Source organism: Manis pentadactyla, chromosome 8 (genome assembly GCF_030020395.1).
Source record: "Manis pentadactyla isolate mManPen7 chromosome 8, mManPen7.hap1, whole genome shotgun sequence".
In the NCBI taxonomy this organism is placed as follows: domain Eukaryota; kingdom Metazoa; phylum Chordata; class Mammalia; order Pholidota; family Manidae; genus Manis; species Manis pentadactyla.
The window spans coordinates 75,010,700-75,038,533 of NC_080026.1; the positions used below are offsets into that span (position 1 = coordinate 75,010,700).

Consider the following 27,834-nt stretch of genomic DNA (forward strand, 5'->3'; position numbering starts at 1 on the left):
TGGATCTCTTTTTTACCTTGCATTTAAATGTGTGCAAATGGCTTTCCTTCCAGTGTAGTCTGGTTTCATCTTACTTAACCTATTGTTTGGGCCTAAACCTCCTTTCCACCAACCTCACAGTAAACATTTTTAAAAAGCACTATTTGGAATGGACTAGCTTTAAAAATCCCTCAGAGAAGGCTTCTCAGAGGTAGTAACAGTTGTTCTATGCTAACAAGAGGTGTATATCACCTGTGTCAAAATAGAAAAAGTAAACTCCAACAATATCTTCAACCCATATACTTCACAGAAAAGAGAGCCCCTTATTTGTCTCATGTCTGAGCCTGGCACTTGAGTGTAGAGGTTCTTAGCTGTGGCTGACCACTGGAATCACTTGGAGAACTTGAATGAATATTAGGTCACTTGTAAGGGATCTAATTTAATATGTTTGGGAGAAGGCCTAGGTAGCAGGACTCTTAAAACCTCCCTGGTGATCTTATCGGGCAGCTAAAGTCAAAAGCTTTTGGCTTGCTTCCCTGTGGTTTTACATCCCCTAGATGATTAGAAACTAGCCAGAAATAAGATATCTGGCTTCCTGCTAGACACATAGAAAGTACATATCCTCAGGTATCTCTCCTAAAAGAAATTATTCCAAATTAAATCTACTCTCCCTACTGTATTATCTTACCATCTACTTAATCACATTCATTTTAGAGGAATTCACATGCTCATTCAAAAAATATCTGAGAAGCTACTGTATGTACGTCTAATTGCACTTCTTCCTTACCCCATGTTGACCCCTGTTTAAATCCCATCAGCGGCTCCTATCACCCATGGAATAAAGTCGAGGGCAGAATATCATCAAAGGGATGCCTCTGCACCTCTCAAGTCTCAGATTCTACCACTTGCTGCCTAAACTTGAGCTCTAGTAATACTGAGAAGTTAGCCATTTCCCGTGCAGACCACCTATTTCATGTTCCTGAGCATTTGCTCTTCTTCTCTTCTATCCCACTAGCAACCTTTTCATCATGCTAGACCCTATTCCTACATCAAGGCCCAGATCAGCTACTAACTTTCCTGGAAGTCATTCTCTGAACTCCATGCCACCAAGCCTTTCATGCTGTAAATGCCTCTAGCTTCTAACTTCTGTGTTATTTTGAAATCGTACAAGTTCACTTCTGCCCCTCTCTGGACTGCACACTCATAAAAGGCATGTATGTCTTCACTTACATGTGCATGGCTGTCTCGTAGTGTGGTGCCTAACCCGTGCATGTGATTATTTAATGAAATGGAACTGATTTGGGGCATGGCATATTGGGACTCTGCTAGTGACTTGATATTTAAGGTTGCAAAGTCAGATCTAACAATTTAGCAGTAAGGAAAGAGACAAGAGAAGTAAGAAAAAAAACAAGGTCAGTCACTGAGTGAGGTTTGATTATGTAAAACCATCTGGCCTGCATGCCTCAGATACCACACAGGACATGACCATGGTATGGCTCAGGATAATAATGGATGTGAATAATGATGAATGCAGGTCAGTCAGAAAAGGTTAAGCAAGTCCTATAGATGTTGTTTAAAAGGTAAAATAGGTATTACAGTTTAAATGCATTCTAGCCAAATCAGTTAAAATGGGAAAGTGGATTACATGGAAATGTTGCTTATAAAGGACAGATGCATCATCATTCTGTAATGATACTAGGTAAATTATGTATTGTTCATTATGTTGCTACAGTCTCCATTTGACTTTTTACATTCAGTGACAACCAGAGGAAGTCTCTGACCACATAAGGTTGCATTAGCAAACCAGCACCAGTGCATAATCTCCAACAAACATGTTACCCATTCCCTTCAATGTCACTGATTCACAGAGAGCCATGTAGGGAAATAGAGAACATTTACCTACCTGGGAAAAATTTAAAAATATATATTTTAAAGATATTGCCTGTGAATTTGTCCTCCAGATACACAGGCTTGGAAATAATTAAATGAGTTCCCATTTTGGATGCTCATAAATCCTGCACCTGTAAGCACCCACGTGTTCCTTCTCAAGCTTTCATGGAATAAAATAACTGTGGTATGTGCCTAGCATTGTGGCTGCTACATAATTATTCTGGAGAAGTTGGAAATAACTAAATAATTAATTTTAGTTCTGATCCCTCATCTGAAAAATGGAGATGATAATAAGGCTTTTACTAATTATCCAAGGGGCTTCCCGTAATGATCTAACTCTATGTTAAAGATCTTTGTAACTTAACAAAGCATGGGTTAGTAATACTAATTTATTAATGATTTTGCAAACCTGAATGCATTATCCTGTCCGAGATGTTTGCATTATAAAAGTGCAAAACGGGTAGTACTTTAATATAAATTCAAGTTCATTCGATTCAGCAAACCCTTTAGTTCCCTCTTAGCATAAGGCATTGTGGCGGCAGTAGTTAGAGGTGGGGGATAAAACATATGTAGGCTCTGTTCTCCTTTGGGTAGAAGATAGATCTATAAATAATGACTAAGAACAAAAGGTGGAAAGTGAGAGGCTGCAATTGTAAGACAAAAGTGTGCTATGGTAAAGAAAGCCTTTCTATTTAGAGAATCAAGGGAGCGCTTATTAGAGAAGTGGATTGTATAAGTAAAGATGGTAATGAGAGAACATTCCAGGTTCAGGGAATAGCAGATGCAAAGCATACAAGAGAAAAAATATCTGGAAGACAGCTAAGGCCCTGGAATGGCTTCAGCATAGAGGGAAAGAGGGTACTTAAACCAGTGCCAGATCGCAGAGGGCCTTAAATGCCACAAGCAAGAAGCTTAAATGTTATTCCACTGAGAAGCTTGAGCTATTCTAGTTTTTGAGCCCAAGAGTCATAGATTACAACAGTGTTTTAGGAGTGAATTCTAATGAAACAATTGAATACACTGCAGGTAAAACTCAGGACTTTGAATTCTGTTTGTGCCTGAGTGGTTTTCCATGATTACTATGGCCAGTGTGTCCATCTGTCCTCCCTCCATCCTTCCCTTTTTTTTTTTGAGTAAAGAGAATTGCTTCTCTGTGAGATTAGCAGGAAGTCAGACTGTGAGCACAGACTTCCTAAAACAAACTTGGATTCAAATTCTGCTTCTAAAGTTTACTTGCTGTATGATCTTGGAACATTAGTTAACCTGTCCCAGGTTCTGTTTTATTTTAGTAAAAAGGAGATTATAAGACCTCAGTGAGTCATTGTCCTAATCGAGATACCCTTAGCACATTGTTTAGCATGTACTAACCTCAAATTAATGGTAGTTCTTTTTATGATGTGAGTTAAACTGAAGTGTAAAAGTGAGTTTTTTTATAGTTATTATACAATATTAAATTATATTGCGATCAGGAGAATTAGTAGAATTTCAACTGATCATTTCTTTTAAAAACAACCCCTTTCCTGCATTGCTGAAAATAGGAGAATAAACATGCTGGGAGGCAGCCTCAATCTCTGTGGTCCCATTTAAATGCAAATAAGTTAATCAGCAGGGTTTCCAGAGCAACGTGTTCTGTAAATCTATGCCCACAACTCTGGCTGAATTAGATGTACTTCCATAAAGCAGGTAAAAGTCCTCTGGATATTGGGATGACAAAGGTCCTGGCTTTTCTTGGTAGTTGTAGATATCTGCAGAGATCCCATGAAGTATCTGTGGGTGCAGAGAGCTGAAGGTAGCAGTAAAAAGGCAGGTCCTCAGCAAAGTCTAAGAATGGTTGCCACGGTAGCATTACCTTGTTGAATTCTACCGTATATAGGATCTGGGCTTCATCCTGGCAGGAAAAGAAGCTGGATCTTTATCCAGCATACCTGTATCCAGATATCTATATCCAGCATACTTCCAGTACTCCAACTTTAAGTGTAATATACTAGTGTCGCCTGATATATCCAGCCTAGTACTTTCTGGTGTGTATGGGTCTCAAATGCACACAACTCAGATCCAGACTCCCTCCCTCCTGATGATAAGGAAACTAGGAAGCAAACATTTTAATGAGAAGGTTACTTGTTTATTTAAAGTCAAGAGAAGTGGCTCATCTAAAAGCATAATTCATTCAGGTGGCTGAAATAAACTTGTTAACAATAGCATAAGTCTCTCTCGTGACCAAAAAGTTCATCATGTTCAGATCGGTAATCTCTGAGTTGCATGCACAGCTCGGATGTGTTTTCTTTGATCCTTCTCTTTCCACCTTTCATTCCTAAGCACACTCCTCTTAATGGTGTTTTTCTCTTAGCAATGTTCATTTCACTTTCTTAGCTATATAGGGGAGAAAAGTTTTCATCATCCCTCTTAGGGCACCTGGCTGGGTCTAAAAATTAAACTGACAAAGACAGAGGAGAAAAGCATAGAAATTTATTTAATATATGTTCTACTCGACACACCTTCATAAGGAAATGAAGGCTGAAAGAAACAGACCTGAGTATTTTTATGCTAGGTTTGAGGAAGACTGGAGAAATATAATAGGTGAAGAAGTATGAGGTAAGTGTACTAAATTGGGGAACACTAGCCAGGCCTGTTTGAAATCTTCTCAGTGTCACTTGACCTTTAAACATAAAGATGGTCATTTTCTCTAGGTGTAGGCACCTTTCACATGAGGGTCTTTGGACCTGTTGTGGGGAGAAAGGCAGGGGAAAGTCACAGCATCCTTCCTTCTAATTTGAAACTCCTTCAGCTTAAAAGACTCAATTTACCAGGGTGCTGTGTTTTGCGGTTGCATGTCCTGAATTCCATCAGCTACTTAGCTGTTCCCAGACAGGACCTCTGGTCTACGAGACAGTGTACCTTCCAGTTCTGTGCAGATACAGTTGCTTAATTTTCTTAATTCTATCAATGCAACTACTGTTAGCAATACTGATGTTCATTCTGAATTTAGAAACTTAAAAATATGTGTGAAATGGGCTGGCAGGGGGACAACAGAAGAGTGTTTCTAGGGCCTCTATTCAATGGGTTTGCACAGTTATTAGCACACTGAAATATTACTGTACCAGTTAAAAAGCCTTTGCCAGGAGCCCCCTTACTACTGCCCTAGTTCACTTTTGAAGGCCCTAAACATCCCCATAATGAATGAGGTTCTCCAGGATCCTGCTCCAGCCTATGCTCTTTCTGATTGGTTAGTGCCCCTAAGGTACTAATTATTAAGTGTTTTCTGTGTTACTTTTGCTATTAGTTCCAATAAACACACTAATTTCCCATCCTGAAAGAAGACTTTCTCTCCATGTCTCCTCATTCTTGAGCACCCTCCTAGTCTCACTGAGTGCACTGCCCCTGAGTGGCTATATTGAATATTGTGGAATAAAAAAGGGGACAGGATCATAAATGATTCTATAACTTCAGCTCTGCACAAGACCACTCTCAAAGCAGTCTAGACAGAAAAAAAATATCCTCAAGGCAAGAACCGCATCCTCTACTATAAAAAGAGCTCTTTCCTTCCTCGGGTAATCAGAATCCTCCTTGCTTTCTCTTCCTTCTGGTCTTCAATGGCTCAGGATCTCTTTAAACTAAATAGTATCTTCTCAAAGGGAAATGTGAAAAGTTTATTTTAAAATAGAAAAGAAGTAAACTGTTGAGTGAATTCTACATGCTTTTTACCCATTCCACCATTTTTATTGTAGCATTCATGAGAAACTGTGATTAATCTTTATTTTTTTCCTCGAGTAGTGTATTTATTTTAGTTGAAACTTCAAAACATTTATACTTCAGATGGTGACTCAGAGAAGCGTACAATTAAGTATCTCAGTGACACATTTCATAATCCATCAGGGCAAACAATTTCCAAGTTCTGCCGAAGCTAATTGCCTTTATAGATCAAATTGTTAAGTTTGAATTATAGTTTAATTAGGTGGAATGGGAATGCCTGCTTGTCTATTCTGTAAACAGTTTTATTCTGTTGTGAAATGAATAGATCTGAAATCAATTATTCCTTTTAGAGATTTTTGGCATTTTGTGTGCCTTCCTCCATATCATTCTTGGTCATTATGTTACATGAATATGTTCATGTCAATAATCTCTGAAAGTAAAAACAGAGATTGAAAATCCATTTGAAACATGATGTCATTGAAGAGCTCAGTCAAGCATCAAATAAAACCCAAGCAGTTATGAAACTTCAGCTAACATTTTTCCCTCCTTTGTCTGATATTCAGGGTAAGGATTCAGTCAGCTCAGGCAGCCACTGCCGGGTCAACAGCTGCCTTTGAATCATAAACTCTGAAGGTATTCAAGGGGCTTAAAGGATAATGATGTGATCTGGCCACCAATCACATAGAGATCTCAAGAATGTCTGAGATTCAGAAAAGGAAACCAGAATTAATTATCAGTTGGACAAAGACCTGCATAAATCTATTGCTCTATAAGAAGTGCTAAGTGTTAGTTTGGAAAACTGGGTACTTGGATATACAAAAATATAAATGCAATGATGCCATTTTGTCAGACTGCAAGACTGGTAGGATAGAGGACCGAGCGGTAGAGAGCTGGATGAGGAAACAAAGTGGTGAACTGAGTCGAAGTGTCATTTACTTAAATGGAGGCTATACAGCCTTTCAAAGAAGAGCCAGTACTATCAACTGATACATACCTTTTCAAAAGTGAAATAACGAGAAAAGGAAAAAAATTCAATGTTAATGTTTTTATAATGATAACGAAATTCCTAAAGGTGATTTCATATAGAAATAAGGATACTTCCCATTCTGAAGATGTTATGGCTTTTGTAAAGATAGAAAAGTACTTATTTTGTCAAGATAGTATTTGTGTGGTAAGGAACACACTTTACATTAGGGCCTAGTATGTACATAAGTATTCACACACACACACATTTATAACTTATCCTTACTATGTGTGATGCATTTAATATTTTCTATTCTAGTCTATTAAAAAAATGCTGATTGTAATCCACTAAAGAGATTTCATATCTTTAGTGGGTTGCATTGAGCAAGGGGCTTAGCAGATGGAGTTGCAGCTTTCCTTGGTTCCTAGGACCCCATGAGGATGCAAAGCTGCCATAATTCCTGTTCATCGTGGTGACAATTTCATTAGTTCCTTTAAGAAGCTACATCTGGCCCCACTGTGCTACAGGGGGTCTGAATTTTGACTCTCAGCCAGACTGTTGGCTTGATACATAAATTAATTTTCTGACATAAGCTTATGCAGTACCAGGGCTTGTTGCCTGGGAACTTTACACCTATCCTTGTTATCAGTGTGGAAGCCAGTACCAGTACAACGTTCAGGCAAGGTCGAATTAGAAGTCAGGGGGTCCCTGGGATTTCACATGCAAATCTGGTCAGGACTAGGCTTAGGCCTGCCCAGGACTCTGTTCCTACAGCATCTTTCCTATCCAGTGTGATCAGTCCCTGGGTATCAAGTTCAAGTGGGCACCTCAGTAGAGACAGGGTCCTTTCCTGATAGCACCAGCAAGATATAAGTCCCAGGTAGCTAGAATGTATCTCAGGACTGGCAAGGCAGGCTTTCAGGTGAAGGAATTTGATAAAACAGGGTTACAGGCAAGTGAGGAATGTTACATCATGGGCTGTCAGGACCGCAAGGAATGTGTCAAGGGACAGCTGCATAGAGACAGATCCTCAGCACTGGAGGTGGGACAGACTCACACTGACGGCCCCAGCTGTTTGTTTCTTAAGTAGCCTTGGTGAGCGAGGTGGGTGTGGTGCATTGAGAGCCCGTGATTGGCAGGCTCCCTGTCCAGAAGTCTGAGCTAGCGGTATGTGATGAAAAGCCCCCCTTTTCTGTTTGTACTTGGTGTCTGGGTCCTCTGGTGCTCTATGGGTCAGCCCCTGGAGAGTGGAGAGTCCCACGCCCTTGGTGTGACTACAGCACTCCTTATTTAATACAGGAATCCTCACCCGCCGGTGGCATGATGGTCTTGGGATAGGGTGAGGACTCTGAAGGTGGTGATGTTGAGACCATCCTCCCTCCCCACAGGCATCTGGCTGGAGCAGCCACGGTGCAGTTGTCCTGGTGAAACGTCTACACAGGCAAAGTGCATGCTTATGTTTGCCGAGCTTCCAGTTTTGACTCTTCGGAAATTGTATCGATATTCCTTCTTGTCCACAGAGCTTTAGTTAAGGATATCTCTGATGTGGAATACAAAGTAAGGTAGGGAGTGGAGTTTACTGTCGTTATTTCCTGTTATGGAGAACAGAATGATAAAGAACACGTGAGATTTCAGGTTGTTCAGGGAGTTTGAAGGTCACTGGATTAATGGTATTAGAGTTGGAAAATGACCCAATAAAAATAAAATGTATTTCAAACCTGTGAGTTTTCAGACCTAGCAGCTCTGACCTTGTCTCTATTTAATCTCTTTATTCTCACCATCTCTGTGCCTTTACAGAGACTGTTCCTTCTGCTTGAAAAGCCCTTCCTTTTCTTTCCCAAACAGCATGGGATCACTACCTGCTTGGGAAAAGCTATGTATTATGTATGATAAATTACCTGCATATAATTCATTGAACTTTCCCTGGTAATAATAGTAATAATAACAATAATAACATAATAAGCACTATTATTAGTTCTATAGTGCTTCCTATCTGACAGACTCTGCCTTTTGTGATTTATTAACTCATTTAATCCTCACAGCAATCTGTTTATGGAGGTATGATTACATTTTGCAGAAAAGGAAACTGCTCAGGAAGGTAAAGTGGCTTGCTTAGGATTCCAGAGTTGACATTTGTAACTGGGCAGTCTGGCTCCAGTATCTACCTACTTAACCACTATGCAAAGTTAGGGACTGTGTCTTGTGTATCTGTGTGGTCTCAGTGTCAAATGCAGTATCTTATTCATAGAAGGTACAAATAATGATGTTGTTTGAAATTAATGAACGACCAGTCTCTCCTAACTAAGGCATGTCCCTCATGTGTACCTGAAATTCAGGCTTGGTCAGGAGGGTTTTGTAGGTTAGTTTGAGCAGCCTGGGAACCTAACTGTTGTCCAGCCCAAGCTACATGGGAAGGTACTGGATTTAAATTAAGTAAGTGTCCTGAGTGGCAGGTGCAGTATAGCATTGAAATAAAAACATCTGTAATAGAGCATGTGTATCTCCGATGTCCAGTTGGTTGGACACGATGGTGGTGGTATGAAGGAGGGATGTAGTTAGACACACTGTTCCAGGTTTTGATTTGTTCTTTTGGTATTCTGGACAATTTGTGAGTGGTAGGGGAGGAAAATTAATTTTCCTTCAGAGGGTAGGAAGAATACATCAAAACTGTAGCCTTAATGAGGTTAAATATTATCTGAGAAAATGCTTCATAACAGAACAAGTCCCCTTGACAATTATTGTTCCACAAGAGGGAAATGGCCCGTTTATGGCAACACACAGGCACTAAAATTATTATTAGTTGTTAGAACAGCATTAGCTCTGTGATCACATCCATGGTGGCCATGCATTGGAGAAGAGAAGAAAACTCCCTGGTTTACAGGTGCTATCATTGGCTCCACCATGTATTTTACCTAAGACTTCAACTTCCAAACCACCAGAATTCCAAAAGAGCAATGTGGAAATTTTTACATTGTTATAATAACCAACTGTCAGTCTTTCTAAGCAGCCCTAGATAATCTAAGTCCAGACATATCTAATGGGCAGAGTTTTACCAAATAGAGAAGTCGTCCTGGGACAAAAATACCTTGTTTGATGCGTACCTGACTAGCATTTTTTTTTTTTGCTGATGAAACTGTTTGGTTATCTTGTTCTTCATCAAGAAGTCTTGTCTTTGGAATAATCTGGGCTATTAGGAGAGGTAAGAATCATCACTGATTTAGCCTCCAGAAAGGCAGGTGCCAGTATTTTAAAGAAAGTACTTGTTCTTCCTGATGTCATATTCTTCTAAGATATAACTATCCTCTGATAAAAAAGCGATGCAGGAATTATGACCCCAAACCATATTGCTCTTAACTCCCTAATTTTCCAATTGTTAATTGCTTTTTCAAGCATTTATTATGTATACCTAAATCATTAGGACAGTGTCAATTAATAGGGGCTCCATGCTTTAATAAAGTAGCTCCAACTTAAATAAGCTTTAAGTATAAAGGGAATTGATATAACTTTTGGCTAAAATAACTTAGGCAAGAATTTAGTTCAGAATGATATATTGTATATTATGTTTACAATAACTGAGATGCAGTTACACATTATGTTTACAGTTGGGGGCTGAAAAAATCACCAGTGAAAATATAGTATATTTGATAACACTAACTACAAGTCTAATCTCAAAAGTGAAAATAAATCATATATATTCATCAGGGAGCAACTACCATGGCTTCAAAGTGCCAAGTCCATTGTTGCACTAAGTCTTCTGCCAAGTGTTAGCAAGAATGTCAAGAATTTTTAAAAGTCCAAGTGGATACTTATATAATAATGTTGAATTCCAAGAATCCAGAGACATACATACTAACAATAAAAGCTATACTCATTTTTTCTAGTGGCAAAAGGGAAGACTGGATTTTTCCTAACTCACAAGTTTTTCAAGTATTTTTCCAAGTTATGGCCATTGGGAAAATACATTGCTTGTATTTAGACATGCTGTCAATTTTCTTTCCCTGTCCATCCCTGTATGGTACCTGATTTGTAACTCAGCTTTCTCATTCCAAAAGAAGGGTTTAGATCAAATTTATCGTTTATCTAGGTTATATATTGAATGCCTGTTGTGTGCTAGGCATTGTCCTAAGTGAAACAATGGATATAACATAAAATTTCCTAATCCTCTAAGCAGCAGGTGACAAGGATAGGATCACAGATAGCAAACAAATAAGGATAATTTCAAATCGTGAAGGGTGAAATAGAAGGCCTTTTTCACAGAAGCCTCAATTGTGTTGTGTTTGTGCAGCTTGTGTTTGTCATCAAGCAGTCAGAAGTGGCATTTGCCACAGCAAAAGAGAACCACACAGCTTTGCTGAGCTCCCTGATACCATGACCATGTAAAACAATGACATAGGGTAGAAAGTGAATTGAAGTGGAAGGTGCATTATTAGACTGGTCAGGAAAGGCTTTGTTGAGTCCCAAATGACAATAAGGTAATAGCAAACATCTTGAGGAGGAATGTTCTAAATAGAGGGTCTGCTAAAGGCAGAGTTCTGAGGATGGATTCAATCTGGTAAGTACAAGGTACAGAGAGAAAGCCAGTATTTCTGAAGCAGAATGAATGAGGGTGAGGGTGAGGGTGAGGATAGGAGGGGATGAGGATGGAGAGGTGGAGAGGGGCTAGAATACAGAGAATTTCATAGGCCACAGTAAATTGCTTATGGTTTTAACTGCTGAGAGAAGCCATTGGAAGTTTTTAAGTTGTAGAATGATTTCTATAGATTTGCTATTGGAAAGGTTACTCTGGTTGCAGAGAGAATAGATGGAATGTTGTAGGGTGGGATGAACAGTCAAGGGCAGAAGGAGGGAGGTCAGATAGAAAGACAGAACAAAAGGGTGAGATGACTTTGGCTTGGACTTGGGAGTTGGTAGTGGAGACAGTGGGAGAGCTGTAGGATGTAACTGGTCAGGTCAGTGGGGGTGCAGCGGTGGGAGGGTTTAGCCCACCCTGGTGGTTGGAAGGGACAGTTAAGAAATGGACCTAAGAGGGCCAACCATGCTGGGGGCCGTAGTGGGAGAGTGAAAAGAAGTTGAAGAGAGTGGATCGAGCAGACTGTATATGGTCTTGCAGGCCATGCTAAGGAGTTTAGCTTTTATCCTAACAACTGTGGAAATCTTTGAAGGAACTTTTCTAATTCCTAAGGTTTCTTCATTCTCGTTTGTGTATTTTTCTATGATTTAATTTGAAATAAGAAATGGCAGAGCTGCAAAATGACCTTCAAAAAACAATGAAACTGCTGGCATTTGACTAACATAATTAGACTCGAAGAATCAGCATGCATGATCATCTTCCCCTCAGGGGCAATTGAACATTTCAGGAGAGCACAGTCATTATAACCCTGGTGTTGTAACACCAGCAATATTATCTTTCCTGAACTTGGACTGCCTTTAACCACTCTTCCATAGGCTCTTCTCTGGATCTCTGAGTTTTACGAGCTTGTGCAGCTGGAAATATATGCAGTGAATGCCTGTGTAGGTAAAACGAAATAACTGATGTGGCAATTGTGGGTATCGAGTTACAAAACTATATCAGATGATATTAAGAAGGTGATTAAATAATTTCCATTAATTAAATAGACTATGGATATTTCTGCCAAACTTTCTGCTCTGTGGGAAAAAGGGATAAAAATAATGAAAGAGCAAGCGATCAAGAACATGTGGGGAGCCCACTGCCGTCTAGGCCCTGCACCCTGGTGAGAAGCTAATATGTTGCATAGAGAGATGTGAGGAGAGGAAGGAGACTGGGGTCTGGTGCCACGTTTTAACCCTGGATTCAGCTATTTGGGACAACCAATAGTAACTTTGGACTATGCTGTTTTGTGACCTTCCCACTTTGCCAGTTGTGGCTGGAATTTCTATCACTAACAACCAGGGCATTCTGACTGATCTGTTTACATATCACTGAAGGTAATTTGGATGCATCTCTTCATTGCAATGTAAAAAAGACTGGTTATCACCCACACCAGACTGTCCAGCCTCAGGCATGGCAGGAAGGAGGCAGGGAAGCGGTCCCTTCTTACTGCCGTCTCCGCCACAGTTCCCAGTGGGACATGAAAGGAGGAGCGCCTGCACTGAATGCCACTTCCACTTCTTATTAGTGGTGTGGCCCTGTGACTGTGCTTGCTTTAGTTTCCTTATTGGAACTCTTCCTGGAGTTACTGGGAACTTCCCATGAGACAAGGGCCATGATTGTGCTTTGCCCCCTGTGCCAGGGATTGAGATACGGCCAGGCTATGTCCCAGACTCCTCAACTCCCAAGGGAGACATCAAGGCTGGGGAAGAAGATACCTTTCACCACAGCTGCTGGCAGGCTCTGAGCTCCGGGACCAACTAGAGCCAGAAGTTCCGAAAGAAGGAGAGAGACCCCCAAGGGGTCTGTTTGAGTTATCAATTGATGTGTAACAAACTACCCCAAAACCTAATGGCATAAAATAAGAACCATTTCAGTATGCTCACAAATTCTGTGGGTTAGGGAATTGGATGCAATAGTTTGTCTCTGCTTCATAACATCAGTTGGACACTCAAATGCTGAGGCTGAACTCACAAAGGTTCTTCACTCACATGTCTCCTCCTGACTGCATCAGAAGGCAGGCTTAGATGGCACTGTCACTCAGGTCACCCATACACGCCCTTGGATGTGGCTTGAGCTTTACACAATGTGGAAGCTGGGTTCCAAGAAGGAGACTTAATTCTTAATTCCTCCCTTTAATTCTCTCACACACACCCTCTGGGCTGTCAGCAGGGGAGGCTGCCTCTTGCTGTGTTACCACAGCAGATTTGAAAACAGCTACCATGGACTCTGCGTCCTCTCTTCTCACTGCTAGCATCCCAGCTTCATCAGCCCTTCCTAGGCACCCCATCCCTGTCTCACTCATGGCCTTTCAGAGACTGGATCTGTCCATGAGGTAGATACCCTCTTGAGGTATCCTCCCCAATCCCTCCTTCCCATTTTCTACTGCCAGAGCTTTGATTCATTTGAAGGGTTTCTTGTCAGCCCCATTGCGTTAACAAGAAAATATTTGGAGTAATTGTATTTTTCTTGCCAGGCATTCATTTAAGAACATGTGTGCTACTCAAAAGTGGCATAAAAGAATGGTTGCCATCTATTTCCCAGGAGGACTTGTAAGATGACTAACTGCCCTTTCTGCCTCTGACCCAGCTGTGATGACTAGAGCAGTGGCAGTCATCTAGGGACCATGAGGACCCACCTAGTGAAGGCAAGCCATCTAAAAGAAGGAAAGAACCTGAGAACTTGGCAGCTCTTGCTGAGTCAATAAATTGACTAGCTCTGGAATTTTTCCATTTCCAGGCTTCTTGTTACATGATAGACTATCTGTCCTTGTAATGTAAGCCATTTGTTTGATAAGTATTTAGTAAATGCCTAGGCACTCTAAAGGTGCAAGGGGTACAACAGGGAATAATGTAAAAAAATCCCTTCATGGAACTGACATTCTAGTGGAAGAGACAGTTAATAAGTGACTAAATGAATGATGCCTCCCACTTGCTCCCAGGCCTGCTTTTCACTTTACCTGGCTCTACTCTCTACCCAGAGGCTGATATGAATAGTAGTGCCCCCATCCCCTGACTTCCAGTTGAGTCCAGCCAATGGGGAGCCCAAACAGCATACCAGAGAGGAGAGAAGAGAGAGGTCATGGTATTTATCCCCTGGCTCTCTCTGAACTTGGGTGGTGCTGGGCAGGGCGTCCTTCCTTATCTGAAGCCACATCTCCAGCTGCTGTTGGGATTTTCTGTCTCATGGCTCCACCTCTCAGCAGGGTCCAGTAATACTTTTCCTTGACCCCTTCACCTCCAGCAGTGCTTCCCCTAATTCTGCCCAAACTCCCATCGATTTCCCTTATGGTTACCTCCCTCTCCTGAGAGATCTCTTTTTGAGATATCTGGGGTAGAGGGACATCTCAGGGAGGTGGACCTAGGCCTGGGTGTTCAAGGAATGTCATGGAAAGCAGCGTGAATAGAACAGACATAATGAGAGGGAGAGAAGTAGGAGGTGAAGTCAGTGGAGTGAAGGAACAGAAGCTGTTAGCACTACTATGCAACTTCACTGCACATGAGTATAGAGAGAGTCCCCTGCAGGATGTGAGCAGAGGAGGGACAGGTGGTGACTATGTGTTAACAGAATTGCCTGACCCCTGTGTGCGGAGGGACCAGGGGCCAGGCAGAAGTATATCCCAGTTAGGAGCTGACTGTGCAGACTAGGCAAGAAAAGATGGTAGGCACAGCAGCGGAAGGGAGGAGTGGTTGAGTCCTGGGTGTATCCTGGAAGTGAAGACTTGCTGACAGAGCAGTTGCAGGCCTGTGAGACAGAAGAGTTAATGATGACTCCGTGGTGTTCGTCCCAAGCACCTGGAAAGATGGAGTTGGTGTTGCTGATACAAGGAAGACATGGGAGAAGCAGGACTAGGAGAAGCAGGTCAGGAGCTCAGTTTGAAGAATGTGTGAGACTGTGTCTTAAGAGTTCCAGAGGCACCATACCTTTTGGGGTTCACATTTCTGTGCAGTCCCTTTCCCTTGCATCTGGAGTGGCCCTGGCACCTTCTTAAACCCATTGAATACAGCATGTGATGTGAGATCTGTTCCCAGTCTGGGCCTTGGTTCTGGTCCCTTCTGCTCTTGCACCACTGGAAGCCAGCTGCTGTGGAAGAATCTGGCCAACCCCAGTAGACCATGCTATGGAGAATATTGGACAGCCATGCTAGAGGGGCCCCCGTGGAGGAGAACAGGAGGTGGCAACCACAGCTGCTCCCCCAGCCAGTGGCCAGCACCAAATAAATGCTCACTGCAAGAGTAAATTAATTGTAAATTAATTACAATTAAATGCATTTAAAATTTTGGTTTTTTAATCAGTGTGGCCACTGTGACTACTGCATAGTAACCACTTGTAGCTAAAGGCTACTATTTTAACCATGCAGATGTAGAACATTGCTACCATCAAACAAAAATCTAAGGAATGGTGCCACTGAGAATTTTGCACTACTCATCTTTGTATATCATCAGTGCCTGCAACCAGGCCTGACTCAGAGGCACTCAGAAATGTTTGTTGAATTGATGCATGAAAATATACTACTGGGATTTTGTTTTTCAAATCTGCATGTTATAGCAATCTTTCCATTCCAAAGCAGCAGGATATGAAAATGAAACATAGATATCTTTTTAAATGAAATTAATCGGTTGAAGGATATGCATTCTATAATTCTATTTTTAAAACTTGTTACCTAGAAAATGAGTTACTTTTGGGTAAAGAAAGTAACATCAGGTAGTATGTTAGTTTTCCAGATATACAAAGAAAATTATAGTTACTTTCAATTCTGAGTATTAATGAAAGGCAGTTTTAAGAGTGGATAGACTAAAGTATTAATAAACATGGTACTGAAGTATAAGGACAAATCATAGCCATTGGCCTGATAATATTGCATGCCAGCCATGAAATCTATTTTCTAAGGAGAATGCAAAGTAATGTTTTCTTTCTCAAAATATGGCTCCCTTGCTAAGCTGCAGAGAGGGATGTGGCCAGATGGCATAGTCCTCATTTTTTTATTATATCTCTGGACCCAGCGATATACTTTCCCTCACCTCTCCTTATAGAAATTATTTTTGTTAATTGTAGGATTAATCTTCAACCTGAGAGTGGACCTAGTGACTGTGTCCAAATCAGAATACTGACACATTGTGATAATCCTTTTGCAGCCTTACCTTCCTCCTCGTTTGTTAGTTTATGAGCTCATAGCTGGACCAGATTTTAGTCCGTTAAATTAAGACATTTTGTTTGACAGGGCCAAATCTAAATTGCTGAAGCAAGGACATTAAAGCATGAAGTAATGCCTTTCAAAGTAACTAGGGCCATCTAGCCCACACTAAAAGTCAACCTGGTTTAAAAATGAAGATCTTTAGATGCCACAGTAATTTCTCTGAAGAAAAAGAGCTGTCATTACAAGAAATGCTAAAACCAAATGAGTGTGATGAATAAAATAATACAAAAAGACCAGTTTAGTTAGCTGCTCTGCTGTTTTATTTTATGCTCAATTGATGGGAGAAAAGAATATTTTCATTCAACTATTAAAATAAGTGAATTTAAAGATGTGGATATAATCACCCAGAAAAATGACATTAACAAAATAGTTTTTTAAATGAGCATGATAGAAATGATTTCTTTGTAATTGTTATGTTCACTGACTATTATTCATTATTAAATCATGATGGTTTCTAGACTTGGGTAAAATGCCATCAGGATGAATGCATCCCTTGGGAGCTGATATTCGAAGAGGTTGAGCTGGTTGGTAAATTATTCCTTTCTTAATTTTTTTTTCTATTTTTCAGACTCACTATGAAAATGGGGAGTATATCATCAGGCAAGGTGCAAGAGGGGACACCTTCTTTATCATCAGCAAAGGGAAGGTAAGATCTGGGGGCACAGAGAGTGATGTGCACGGGGACCTTAGGTTCATGCATGACCCGTAGATGAGCACATGTGCAGGGGCTTGAACTGTATGAGTTTTTCTATCTTATAAAACTGATAAATATTTTAGGGTGGATCCCCCAAAACTGATACAGAGGAAGAAAAAAATACAACTGTGAAGACCAGTAAATGGCCTGTGTGCTCTAATACAATAATCATGATGCCAGATGCCATTGATATGTCTGCATGAATGGAAAGATTTCCATAGTTAAAATGATATAATTAAAAAAGGAAAAGCCTGAGATCACTTAAAAAAATCCTTAACAGGAAAAAAAAATCCGGTCATTAGGAGTAAACATTGCTCTCATGAAACATCTGGGCTCTGAAATCAGATGGGCCCAAGTTGGAATCTGGCTCTGAAACTTACTAATTTTAGTATCCTTAGGAAAAGTTGCTTAATACTTTGAGGATATAAGTATATTCAGGTTTCATTGTATCTTCATAAAGAAGAATTGAATGGATACTAAAAAACTATTCTAAGTAGTGAATTATAGGGGAAGGGATATAACTGAAAAATTGTAATTTACTTCTCATTATATTTTACTTTTTCAATATTATAAACCTCATAATTTTTATTTAAACACTAAATAAGACATTGAATTGGAAAATGGGGACCTACACAAGTTAATACCCTAATATATTTTTTAAATGCCTTAAATACCTTCCAACAGTAAAGTCATAATCATTTTTGCATTTATTGCATTTGTGTCAGTGTACTATAACCTATGATTTGAATTCAATTTGCATTATTGTAAGTGATCTTTAAATATAATTTGTGTGTATTATAAGGAAGGAAATGCAGATGGAAGGGAATTTATATGGCAGTTTTTATTTTTATATTTGTCACCTCTAAAAATAAGTAAATTTATTTCTTCTAATTTAATAAATGTGATTGACTCTGGTACCTTATGGCTCATACTAAAATAGGAAAGAGAGATTTACAGTCACAGTGAACAGAATATGTGAAAGATTATAAATCTTGTTGGCTCACATTTAAGATAATCCTCTTTGGACTAATTTTTGAATCAGGAATGTGTCAGTGTTTATACCAATGGCATGTCCACTAAAGTGAAGAAATAAGTTTTTATACTATTTTCATCCCTATTCTTTTGATTGATATCAGAAGCTCTGGGCTAGAAAGAGAAGTCAGGGACTGGCTTCTTAAAAGACATCAAGAAATGACATGCCTGATAGCAGTTATGGTTAAAACTGTAGCTTGTATTTTCCAGTGTTAGAGGATTAGGAATGTTCATGTTTTGTGGTTCATATATAGACTGGTAGAGCTTACCATTTACTGTTTTGTTTCTTAACACTGAAGCAGGGAGAATTGAAAATCCACAGGGATATAAATGATTTGGGAGGTCAAGGGACTTTTTGTCTTGACGATCTGGTTTTATTTTTTGTGGATTACATTGCCAATTCTTTGCTGTTATGGAATGATATGTTTATCCATTGAAGATGAATTTCTGACAGACTTTTGTAACTGCCCTATTACTGTAGATGTAGCACTGCCTAAAAGGAGCTGTGGTTTGTAGCCAGTTTCAGAGAAAGATAGGTGCAGTAATGGTGCTTAATTTATGAGTTTTGTAATATGTATAAATAGAAATAGGGTGGAAATTATACCACAGGAACTGATTCCCTTGGCAGTATTTCAGAACACCAAAGGGATCCTGGGAGAGAGGTAGTAAGAATATATTAGGCTCTTTTGACCATTCAAGATTTATTTTAAAACCAAGAATAGATTTTTTCCTAACCTAGTTTATCTGGTCAGACAAATTAGCTGCTATGATTCTTAATTATATTAATTATACAGTAATTAACATAATAGCTTAGTATATTATATTCTAGTATTAATGTACCAGAATCACTATATTAAGGTTTAAGAAGCAAAAGGTGAACAAGTGTTGAGTCTCAATGGGAAGAAATAGAAAGAAAGGAGTAACGAAGAGTAGATTCAGGTAAGCAGGCAAATAAGTTGTAGAATTGAAATTTCCCTAATCTGTATGTTTTGTTTTAGGCATATAGATGTTAACTTGTTCCCACATGCATTTAAAATGTCTAAAGGATAATCCTGCCAAAGATATTTTCCTTGTTACCACCAACCTGGCTTTTCCTCAGAAAATGTTGTGAGACAGAGAGAGACACTTGACTGCAGAGTTACAAATGGATTTCCCCTCGTTCAGGAAATTTATTTAAGTTTAAAACAGTTTTTATTAATCCATGAAGCACATCCACACAGAGAAACAGTATAAAATAAACTCTGAAATATATGTTCTTCCCCATAAAGTCTACAAAAACTGGTCTTTCTAAATTTGAGGCAGAATGCTTGCCGTGATATCTGAAGAACCTGGTACGCCTCATGTAGAAGCTGCGTTAGCTCTCCGCACTTCCATCAGTCTGTCCCTGTTGCCTGGAAGGGTAACTCCTGCCCACCCCTAAGCAGTGATAATAAAGTACTGAAATATCACAACTGGGCATGAAAATTATCTCTGCTAAAGCTTTATGCATATGTTTCTATTGTTGTTCCATCAAAAAAATGAACCATCTTTCCATAAATGAGTTGAACCAAAATTCAAGAGGACTGGTAGACAAAATTTCAGAGTTCCAATAATAATTCAAATGCATCCTGATTTCCTGATTCTATTCCACATACATTGCATACCCATTAGACTAAAAGTGTGAACTGCCATTTAAAACCACACGGCTGTGCTTAGAATTAACAAGTGCTTAAGCCTAATGGATAAAAGCAAATTGGCTTAACACAATGTTCAGTGTTGTTAAACATTTCCAAAGTGTTCTCTTACAAGTTGCAGAAGCTTATGTGTGTATGATGTTATTTATATAAAGTTTAAAAACAGGCAAATATGTGGTATTTTTACATGAAGTGAAGTGTGCATGTGAATGCACATACATGCACAGCAGTCAATTATAAACATTAGAAAGGGAATCATGAACATAAAATTCACCATAGGCATTTTGAGAGTGTGGGTTGGGCCACATGTTGGAGAGAGACTCTTATTTGCTCCTGTATGACACAAAATGTCCAATGTCAATTCCTAAGGAATCATAAATCTCACCCACACCAAATATAACTTATGACTCAAGGAATACAGGCAGACTTTAAGCTCAGAAAAAAACATTCCAGCCCTGTACATGCCCCAAACTATCAGATACCGACCTCCAAAGTGTCCTCCTCCTGCATTAAGAGTCATTTTGGTCGTGGAACAACAGGACCAGATTTTGAGTGATATGTTCAGAACATTGTTTGAAAAGAGAACCACTTCAGTTTAGGGACTCCTATTTAATAATTTGTTAATCACATTGGTTGGAAAACTGCACACCTAACCCTTTTTCTCCAACTGATACTGCCCCACAGATCTGTAAATTCCAGGTTTCTTTACAATAAACACATTGCTTTGCTTTAAAAACTTGCTGAATCTGTATTAAAACATCTGTAAATTGTTTCTGGCTAAACAGGTTGGTTGAGCACATTGGTATTGCTTATTGAAAATTTTGGTATTAAAGGTCAATTTTATATGTCCCCCTTGAAGTGTCTAATTTGTATTTTGATATTTAACTTTTTAAATTATATATAGTATTAAAAAAGTTTCAAATTTTAAATTACAAGATTACATATGTGTCTTACAGAAATAAATTAATGTATAGATAAGAACATTAAATACACACTTTTATCTAACTAGAGGCAAACGTAGTTAGTTCATCTTCCACGTTTTGTAGCAACAATAAAAGAATTATAGTAGTGATACAGGGTAATTATAATCAAGTGCATGGAATTTCTGAACAAGGAGGTGAGAAAAATATAAGTAAAGAGACAAATTTGAAAAGACTAACCAACTTGGGACTTAGCTATCTCTAATTTTGAATTAATGACCTTGACTTATAGTTGACCCTTGAACAACATGGGTCCACTCACATGCAGATTTTTTTCAATAAATATATTGGAAAATTTTTTTGATGACTAACAATTTGAAAAAAAATTTTCTTTAGCTTACTTTATTATAAGAATACATCACATAATACATATACAAAACATGTTAATTGACAATGTACACTATTGGTATAGCTTCTGGCCAATGGTAGGTGATTAGTAAAGTTTCTGGCGAGTCAAAGTTATGCCCATATTTTTGACTGTGCAGAGAGGTCAGCACCCCAATCTCTGCATTGCTCAAAGATCGACTGTTTATTATACTTTAGTCCATGGCTTCTTTGTTAACCAGGAGAACTGATAGAAATAATTTTGTTGAGTTTCCTAACATTGTGCAGATGAAAAAAACGAGGTTCAGAGGTCTACAATGTATCATTGTGTGTCAGATTGGTCTGTAGAAGAACATCTCCATCTAAATCACCTGCTTTAATCTTCTGAAATGCAGATTTCTAAGACCCACTACATCAGAAGTTTCAGAAGAGGAGTCTAATAACCTTTATTTTAAGACCTTCTGCCTGAGTCAAGTTTGCAAACATTGGGCTAGTGTATTTCTATGCTCATATGCAACAGCCTCATCAGTGTGCAAATGAGCATCTCTGTGACACAGCTTAGTGGTAAGACTGTTAAAAACTGTATTCCCATGATTTTGAAACACTGTGTGGAGGAATAATCAAGTAGATAAGTGGAGAATAATAATGGAATTTCCTCTACTGTGTACATTCTTAACACTTATAAAGATTCTGGTCTTCAACATCTAATCTCTAAATTCAGGAACCTGAAGCATAGTATTTTTAAATGTGTTTTAGTGTCTGGTATTGTCTCAAGAAATTAGTTTTTCTACTTCATTATTTTTTCCAGATAAGTGAATTTTAACTACTTAACCTTTCTGGAATGACACATAGCCAGTATTATGAATATTAGTAGAGCTTGATGGTGAAGTAAATTAACAGTACTTCTACATTAGTAGAGCTTGATGGGGAAGTAAATTAGAAGTAAAGTACAACTTACTGCATTTATGTCTTCATTCATACAACAAAAATATTATTACTAAGTTTCTGTGGACTATCAGCTAAGTGATGAGTCCTGTATAGGCAGAGATAGGTTACTAGTAATAAAGGTGTTATGTTCAAACAATTTACATCTCTTTATTCAGTGCTTATTATAAATTATAGAGAATACCAGAGAAATGTGATTTCTTTGAAGAGCATACTATTTAGTGTGGGGGTAAAAAGACTTATATGCTGTATATATTTTTAAAAATATAGTCCTGCTCAATGAAGCAGGTGGATCATAAGGCCTGTAATGGATTAGAGACCTGTAGGAAGGCTTTATGAAAATGTGACTGGCTTTTGAATGAAGCTGGAATTATTCTTAGAGAGAAGAGGGGAATGTCCTAGAGAAACTGGGATGGGTATGTATGTGGAAGTGGGTAGAAGGATTGTTCATTGAAACAAAAAATTGGAAACAGTATAAATGCCCATCTCTAAGGAAAAGGATAAATATATTTATGGAATGGAAGAACCCACTAAAACATTAAAATGCATAAACTAGATTTATACTTAATAGGAAAAATTAAAACAATGTTGAGAAAAAATGTAAGTTGCAGATTGATGACAATGTATTATGCCGTGCATATATTTTAAAAGCATATACATACAAAAACACATAAAAAATTGGGGGAATGCTCACTAAATTCATTATAGTACTTGCCTCAAAAGAGGTAGGAAATGAAATTAGGGATGAGAAATTCAAATTTCTGAATATTACTTCCTGGAAACAATTTGAAAGCTAACAAACAACAAACAAACAAATATTGAGAGGTCATTTCTTATGGTTTGTATGGGAATTTGTGATATTATTTGTTCCTTGTAGTGGTAATGTACTTCTTTTGTTTATAAAAATAAGTTTAGAAAAAGAAACAAGAAATATAATTAATCTTATAATTCTTCCATTGTTTCTCTTTGTAGGTAAATGTCACTCGTGAAGACTCACCAAGCGAAGACCCAGTCTTTCTTAGGACTTTAGGAAAAGGGGATTGGTTTGGAGAGAAGGCCTTGCAGGGGTAAGTAAATCACATGCCACGTAGTTTTTTGGCTGGGTACTGCATAAATCTCTATCAAAAGAAGTGACCTTGGGGATATGGTTTATGGAAAATTATTAAATTTTGCTCTGATATCAAACTATTAACTTACTAAATTTTCTTTGTAGGTTGAATTCCTTCTAGCATATGGTTATGGTTATTCTCATAAACTGTCTGGTGCCAAAACTTATCTGCACATATTCCGTCTTCTTCACTGGATGTCTCCTCAACCCACCCCCACCATTTCCTTTCACACCTGCTCCCCTTAACACTCCTACTTACTCTCTTGTATTACTCTTTTTCTCATTATTCAACCTGACTTTATCAATCTACTAAGTGCCCTCTTAAATGTCACCAGAGATTCACTGCCCACATCAAAAAATCTTCTCTTTTCTGTATTCATTTGACTTTACTTCTTTGCCACAGTTTTACATTGTTGACCACCACCCCTTCCTTGTTTGAATTCCCCACCCATTGAGACCCTCACAGTTGTCAGCACTCTTTAGAATTCTCATTTCATCTCCTAAAATTCACCAATGTGTTTTCCTCAACTGTATTACATACATTTTGGTAAACATCCAGATCTATGCGTATTACCTCAATGAAAAGAAGCCCCAAATATGTATACTCTGATTTCAGCGCAGTATCTGTGAGTTTTCAGACACTCAACATATGTTTGTTGAGTGAATGAAAGAATGAACAAATGAGCTCTGTATTGATGTCCAGTCTTACAATCCCTTCTGCCCTTGATCACTTTCACTACTTGAATTTGTTTGGCTATATATAAAAGGTTATAAAGTCACTTGACTATAGGGGGCAGACTGGTAATATAAATTAGTAAAACAAGGTGAGTAAAATTGGTGGCAAACTAGAAAGCCTTATGTAATGAGGACAGCAATTACTGAACTCCTGCTCATTACTATAGTTTTTCTTTTTTTTTTTAAGGAAAGGAGAAAAAACTGGATTTTGAAAAAATATGTAAATTTTTTTTTGTAACTTGACTTTTAAAAAAAGCTTTGCAAGCAAGCAAAACAGTTCTGCAAATGATTTGATCTGTGAGCTACCATTTTGTGATTTCTGCCTATCAGATATGCCTCTTTATAACTAGATTCAAATGAAAGAAGCCTATTAGGTTAACTCATCATAATTATTTCCTTGTTTCCTTTTTTTAAATTTTAATGTTTTGATGTCCTATGTCTGTAACCTATTTTTCACTGTTTTTTGTGTTCTTTTTTGAATTATGTTTCACACAAGAAATTCTGCATTTCAAAAATCAGATTGATTTGCTTCATTTGTTTCCCTCTAAATAACTAAAAACCTTGTAACTTCAGAAAGCAACTATGTATATCCTTTTGGGTAACAGCTATCCTTTGCAAACCATATAATTTTTATACTTGGAAGATACATTTTATAGTTAGCATTCTCTTTGTGTACCAAACACAGCAATTTAGATTGTTTTCTCTCAAATGAAACTTATAGGTCCTGGGAATTTTGTATTTTCCTGAGGATATTCAACACATCATTAAAATCTTGATACATTGGTAATATTGACATGAATGCTTGACCATCTTTTTAAGTTTGAGAATGCATGCTAAAGTTGATTAGGCACACAGTAGATACTGAATGAGAGAGCTGAAACGTGAATTCAGTAACATGACTCCAGATCTCCACAATATAGTTCTGCCTTGAGAAGTAACAAATGTCATTTCCTCAGATAGAGAGAGTCATAAATTTAGTCATCCTTCAATCTATATTAACACCATTAACCAATAGCCTCTCATTACTAGGAAAAGGTCACTTACTGCTTTCACTTTGGTTGACATGAAGCAAATTATTCAGTATTGTTTGCCTCAAGCATTATTTTTTTCTGTAATATTAATTTTAACACACTAGAGAGAGGACAAAATGTTTTACTCTTTACAGAATTTCTTCTTCCTTATATATGTGAAAACTGAAGTTGTGTTTAGGAGAAATGACTTTGGGCTTAGTCCAGTAACTTGTGAACCATTACATCTACTTGCTGACTTACCATTGCTTTAAAGATCATTAACTGAATCTGTGAAACTGTGAAACTGTGATATCACATGATGTCAGATTTCAAGCCACACTCACACTTTGCATCTGTAATATTGAGAAATACATAAAGACCAAGTTGGACCTGGTGCCCCTGCTTCCTGACCCTAACTTTTCAATCTTCAGCACAGCACACAGTTAAGAGTTCCAGCTCAGAAGTCAGAGACTGCCTGGGATGGGATTCACTCTGTCATTTGCAAATTATGAGACTGAGAGACTCACCTTTGATCTGAGATGAAGATGGTGATTATACCTAACTTTTTGGGTTGTTGTAAGAAATAATCAAGGGAATATTTATAAAGCCTTTGGGTCCCCAGAATTTAGACTATGCTCAAAAAAAGTTAGTTGCTAACCACTACCTTCATCTTTATCTTCATTATTATTATCACTAACAACATCAGCATCATCACCATCATCAAACAAGACCATCTCCATTCTGCTCCTTTTTGACTAAAGTTTAGAGCACTTAGTACATACTAACTGGCATAGCATTACATTTTGAGTCAACCACTCATTGGCTATGTAACTTTGAGTAAGCCAGTTGACCTCTCTAGGTCTCTGTTTCTGAATCTGTAAACTCATCCAGTTGAACTAGATGATCTCTAAGTTTTCTTAGGTCATAGCCTATATGCATCTGTTAAAATTTGGCCTTTTTAGAACTGCAACAGACCCCAGGTGCCAAATGCAGCACTGGGTCACCCCACTAAATGGTGACATTTAATAGCAGACCACTGTCAGCAGGGCCCTTCCCTGCAGGAAGTGTTCCAGCTGTTACCTAGTATTCTGAACACCTACATTACCTGCCAGGCCCTGTTCTTGTTGTGTACAAATGAATAAACCAGGTCAGTTTAAAAGACTTTGGTTTTGGAATTCTGTATCTCCCCAGTTTCTCCCCTCAACTGTGATCTTGGGAATCAAAATCATTTTTGACCTTGCTTCTAGTTTTCTCTCTCTTTTTTTAAATTAATAAAATGATATAACTAGTACTGGATGTAACATTTCAATATTTTGCCATATTTGGATTTGATTAATCATTTGTTTATCTGGAAATAAGATATTATGGATACAATTCAAGCCTCTTTGGTAACCCCCACCCCCCCAGTGTTTACCCTCCCTCAACGACCACCCAAAGTTGGCTGTACACATCCTCATTACTCATGTGACTGTATTTTATTGTGTATATATGTTTTGTTTGTGCCTGAGATTTTATACATCGGAAATCTCATTCTGCTCTGTTTGGGTCAATATATCATTTTTCTTTTCCTTGTTACATAAATTGCTTTTGTGTCATCTCTATTTAGAAGTTTTAACTTCTTTTTCTACTCTTTTAATAATCAATATTTAAATTTGTGATATGTATATCTAATATATAATATTAATCAATAGCTCTCTTTCTCTTGAATAGTAAAAGGATCTTCATGTGTATAACTTCAAATTATTCCTGTCCATTGTTGATCTAGTTTTCTAATATATAGTCTGACCTGGTTGGTAAATATCCAAATATTAGTCGTTATTATTACTGTATTTTATTCAGACTCTACTGATTTATGTTTATCAACTTATTACTTGGCCCACTACTTCCTACATTCAGCTCATTCCTTTTGTGATTACTCTTTAGTAATTATTCAGAGATGATCCACTTATACTTTCTGCCTTTCCTATAGTGAATGGACATTGGGTTACACATAGAAACCTAAGTTAAAATTTATTTTTCCTTAGGATTTTAAATATTACTACATTGTCATCTGGTGTACATAGGCTGCTATCAGTCAAATCGGTATTCCTTCATAGGTAATTGTCTTTCTCTTTGGTAGCTGCCTCTTTGTCTTCAGTGTTTTGCATTTTTACTACAATCTGTCTAGGTGTAGATATGTCTTACTTTTCTTTCATGTGACAACATGTGTTCCTTTCTCCTGAGAATGCAGTTTTCCTCAACTATAGAATATTCTAAGCATGAATCATGCATATTTCCTTCCCTTCTCTTTCTCTGTTCTTTCATTTGGGAACTCCTCTGACTCTCTCAGTCAATCACGTGATTCTCTACATCTCCTTTCAATTGTATCAAGCATTAAATTCAATCTATCCAGTGAGTAGGTTCCAGTCACTATTTTTAAAGATTATTTTTAGAATTTTTACTTGACACACCACAGTAGTCAGGAGTGGTGTGAGCTCTGAAACGAAGCTGTCCGGGTTCAGATCCCAGCTCTGTCATTTACAAGTTGCGTGATCTTGTTTTTCCTTGCCTCTCAGTGCTTCCTGTTCATGGTTGGTAAAATGGGAATAATTATGCTTGCTACATAGTGTGGGGTGATTAATAATCCAAATAGCATATATGGTATGTATGCTTATTAGAATGATGCCTAGAAAATACTAAATATTCAATAAATAAATGTTAGCTATTACCATTATCACTATTTTCAAATCTGTTTTATATTATTTCCTGTTTATGTTTTCTTTATCTCTTTATTATCTTTAAAATGCCAAATTCTTTGAAGGTTTCTATTATATTCACTTTTGGGATGCCAATTCAAAAACTTGTTACTGTGGACTCTCCCTCCTTATTGCGCTTTATCATAACCTCTGTGTGTGTTGCTTTCACTGCATGCCCATTTTCAGTGGAGCCTGTGACTAAGAGACTCCCTTGTGTGGGCACACCCCTCTGTAGCTGTTCCGTATGTTTAATATTTGCCTCTGCAACG

At 38.1% G+C, this 27,834-nt stretch overlaps 1 protein-coding gene across 2 annotated transcripts in view; it reads left to right on the forward strand.

Annotated features, from left to right (window-relative positions):
• Nucleotides 1-27,834, forward strand: part of PRKG1 (protein kinase cGMP-dependent 1) — a 1,239,474-nt gene that overhangs the window by 995,091 nt on the left and 216,549 nt on the right. For both annotated transcript variants that reach the window (XM_036924011.2, XM_036924010.2), the window contains exons 6-7: nucleotides 16,898-16,975; nucleotides 22,950-23,044. In XM_036924011.2, the coding sequence (XP_036779906.1) occupies nucleotides 16,898-16,975; nucleotides 22,950-23,044 (173 nt within the window). The remainder of the gene's footprint in view (nucleotides 1-16,897; nucleotides 16,976-22,949; nucleotides 23,045-27,834) is intronic.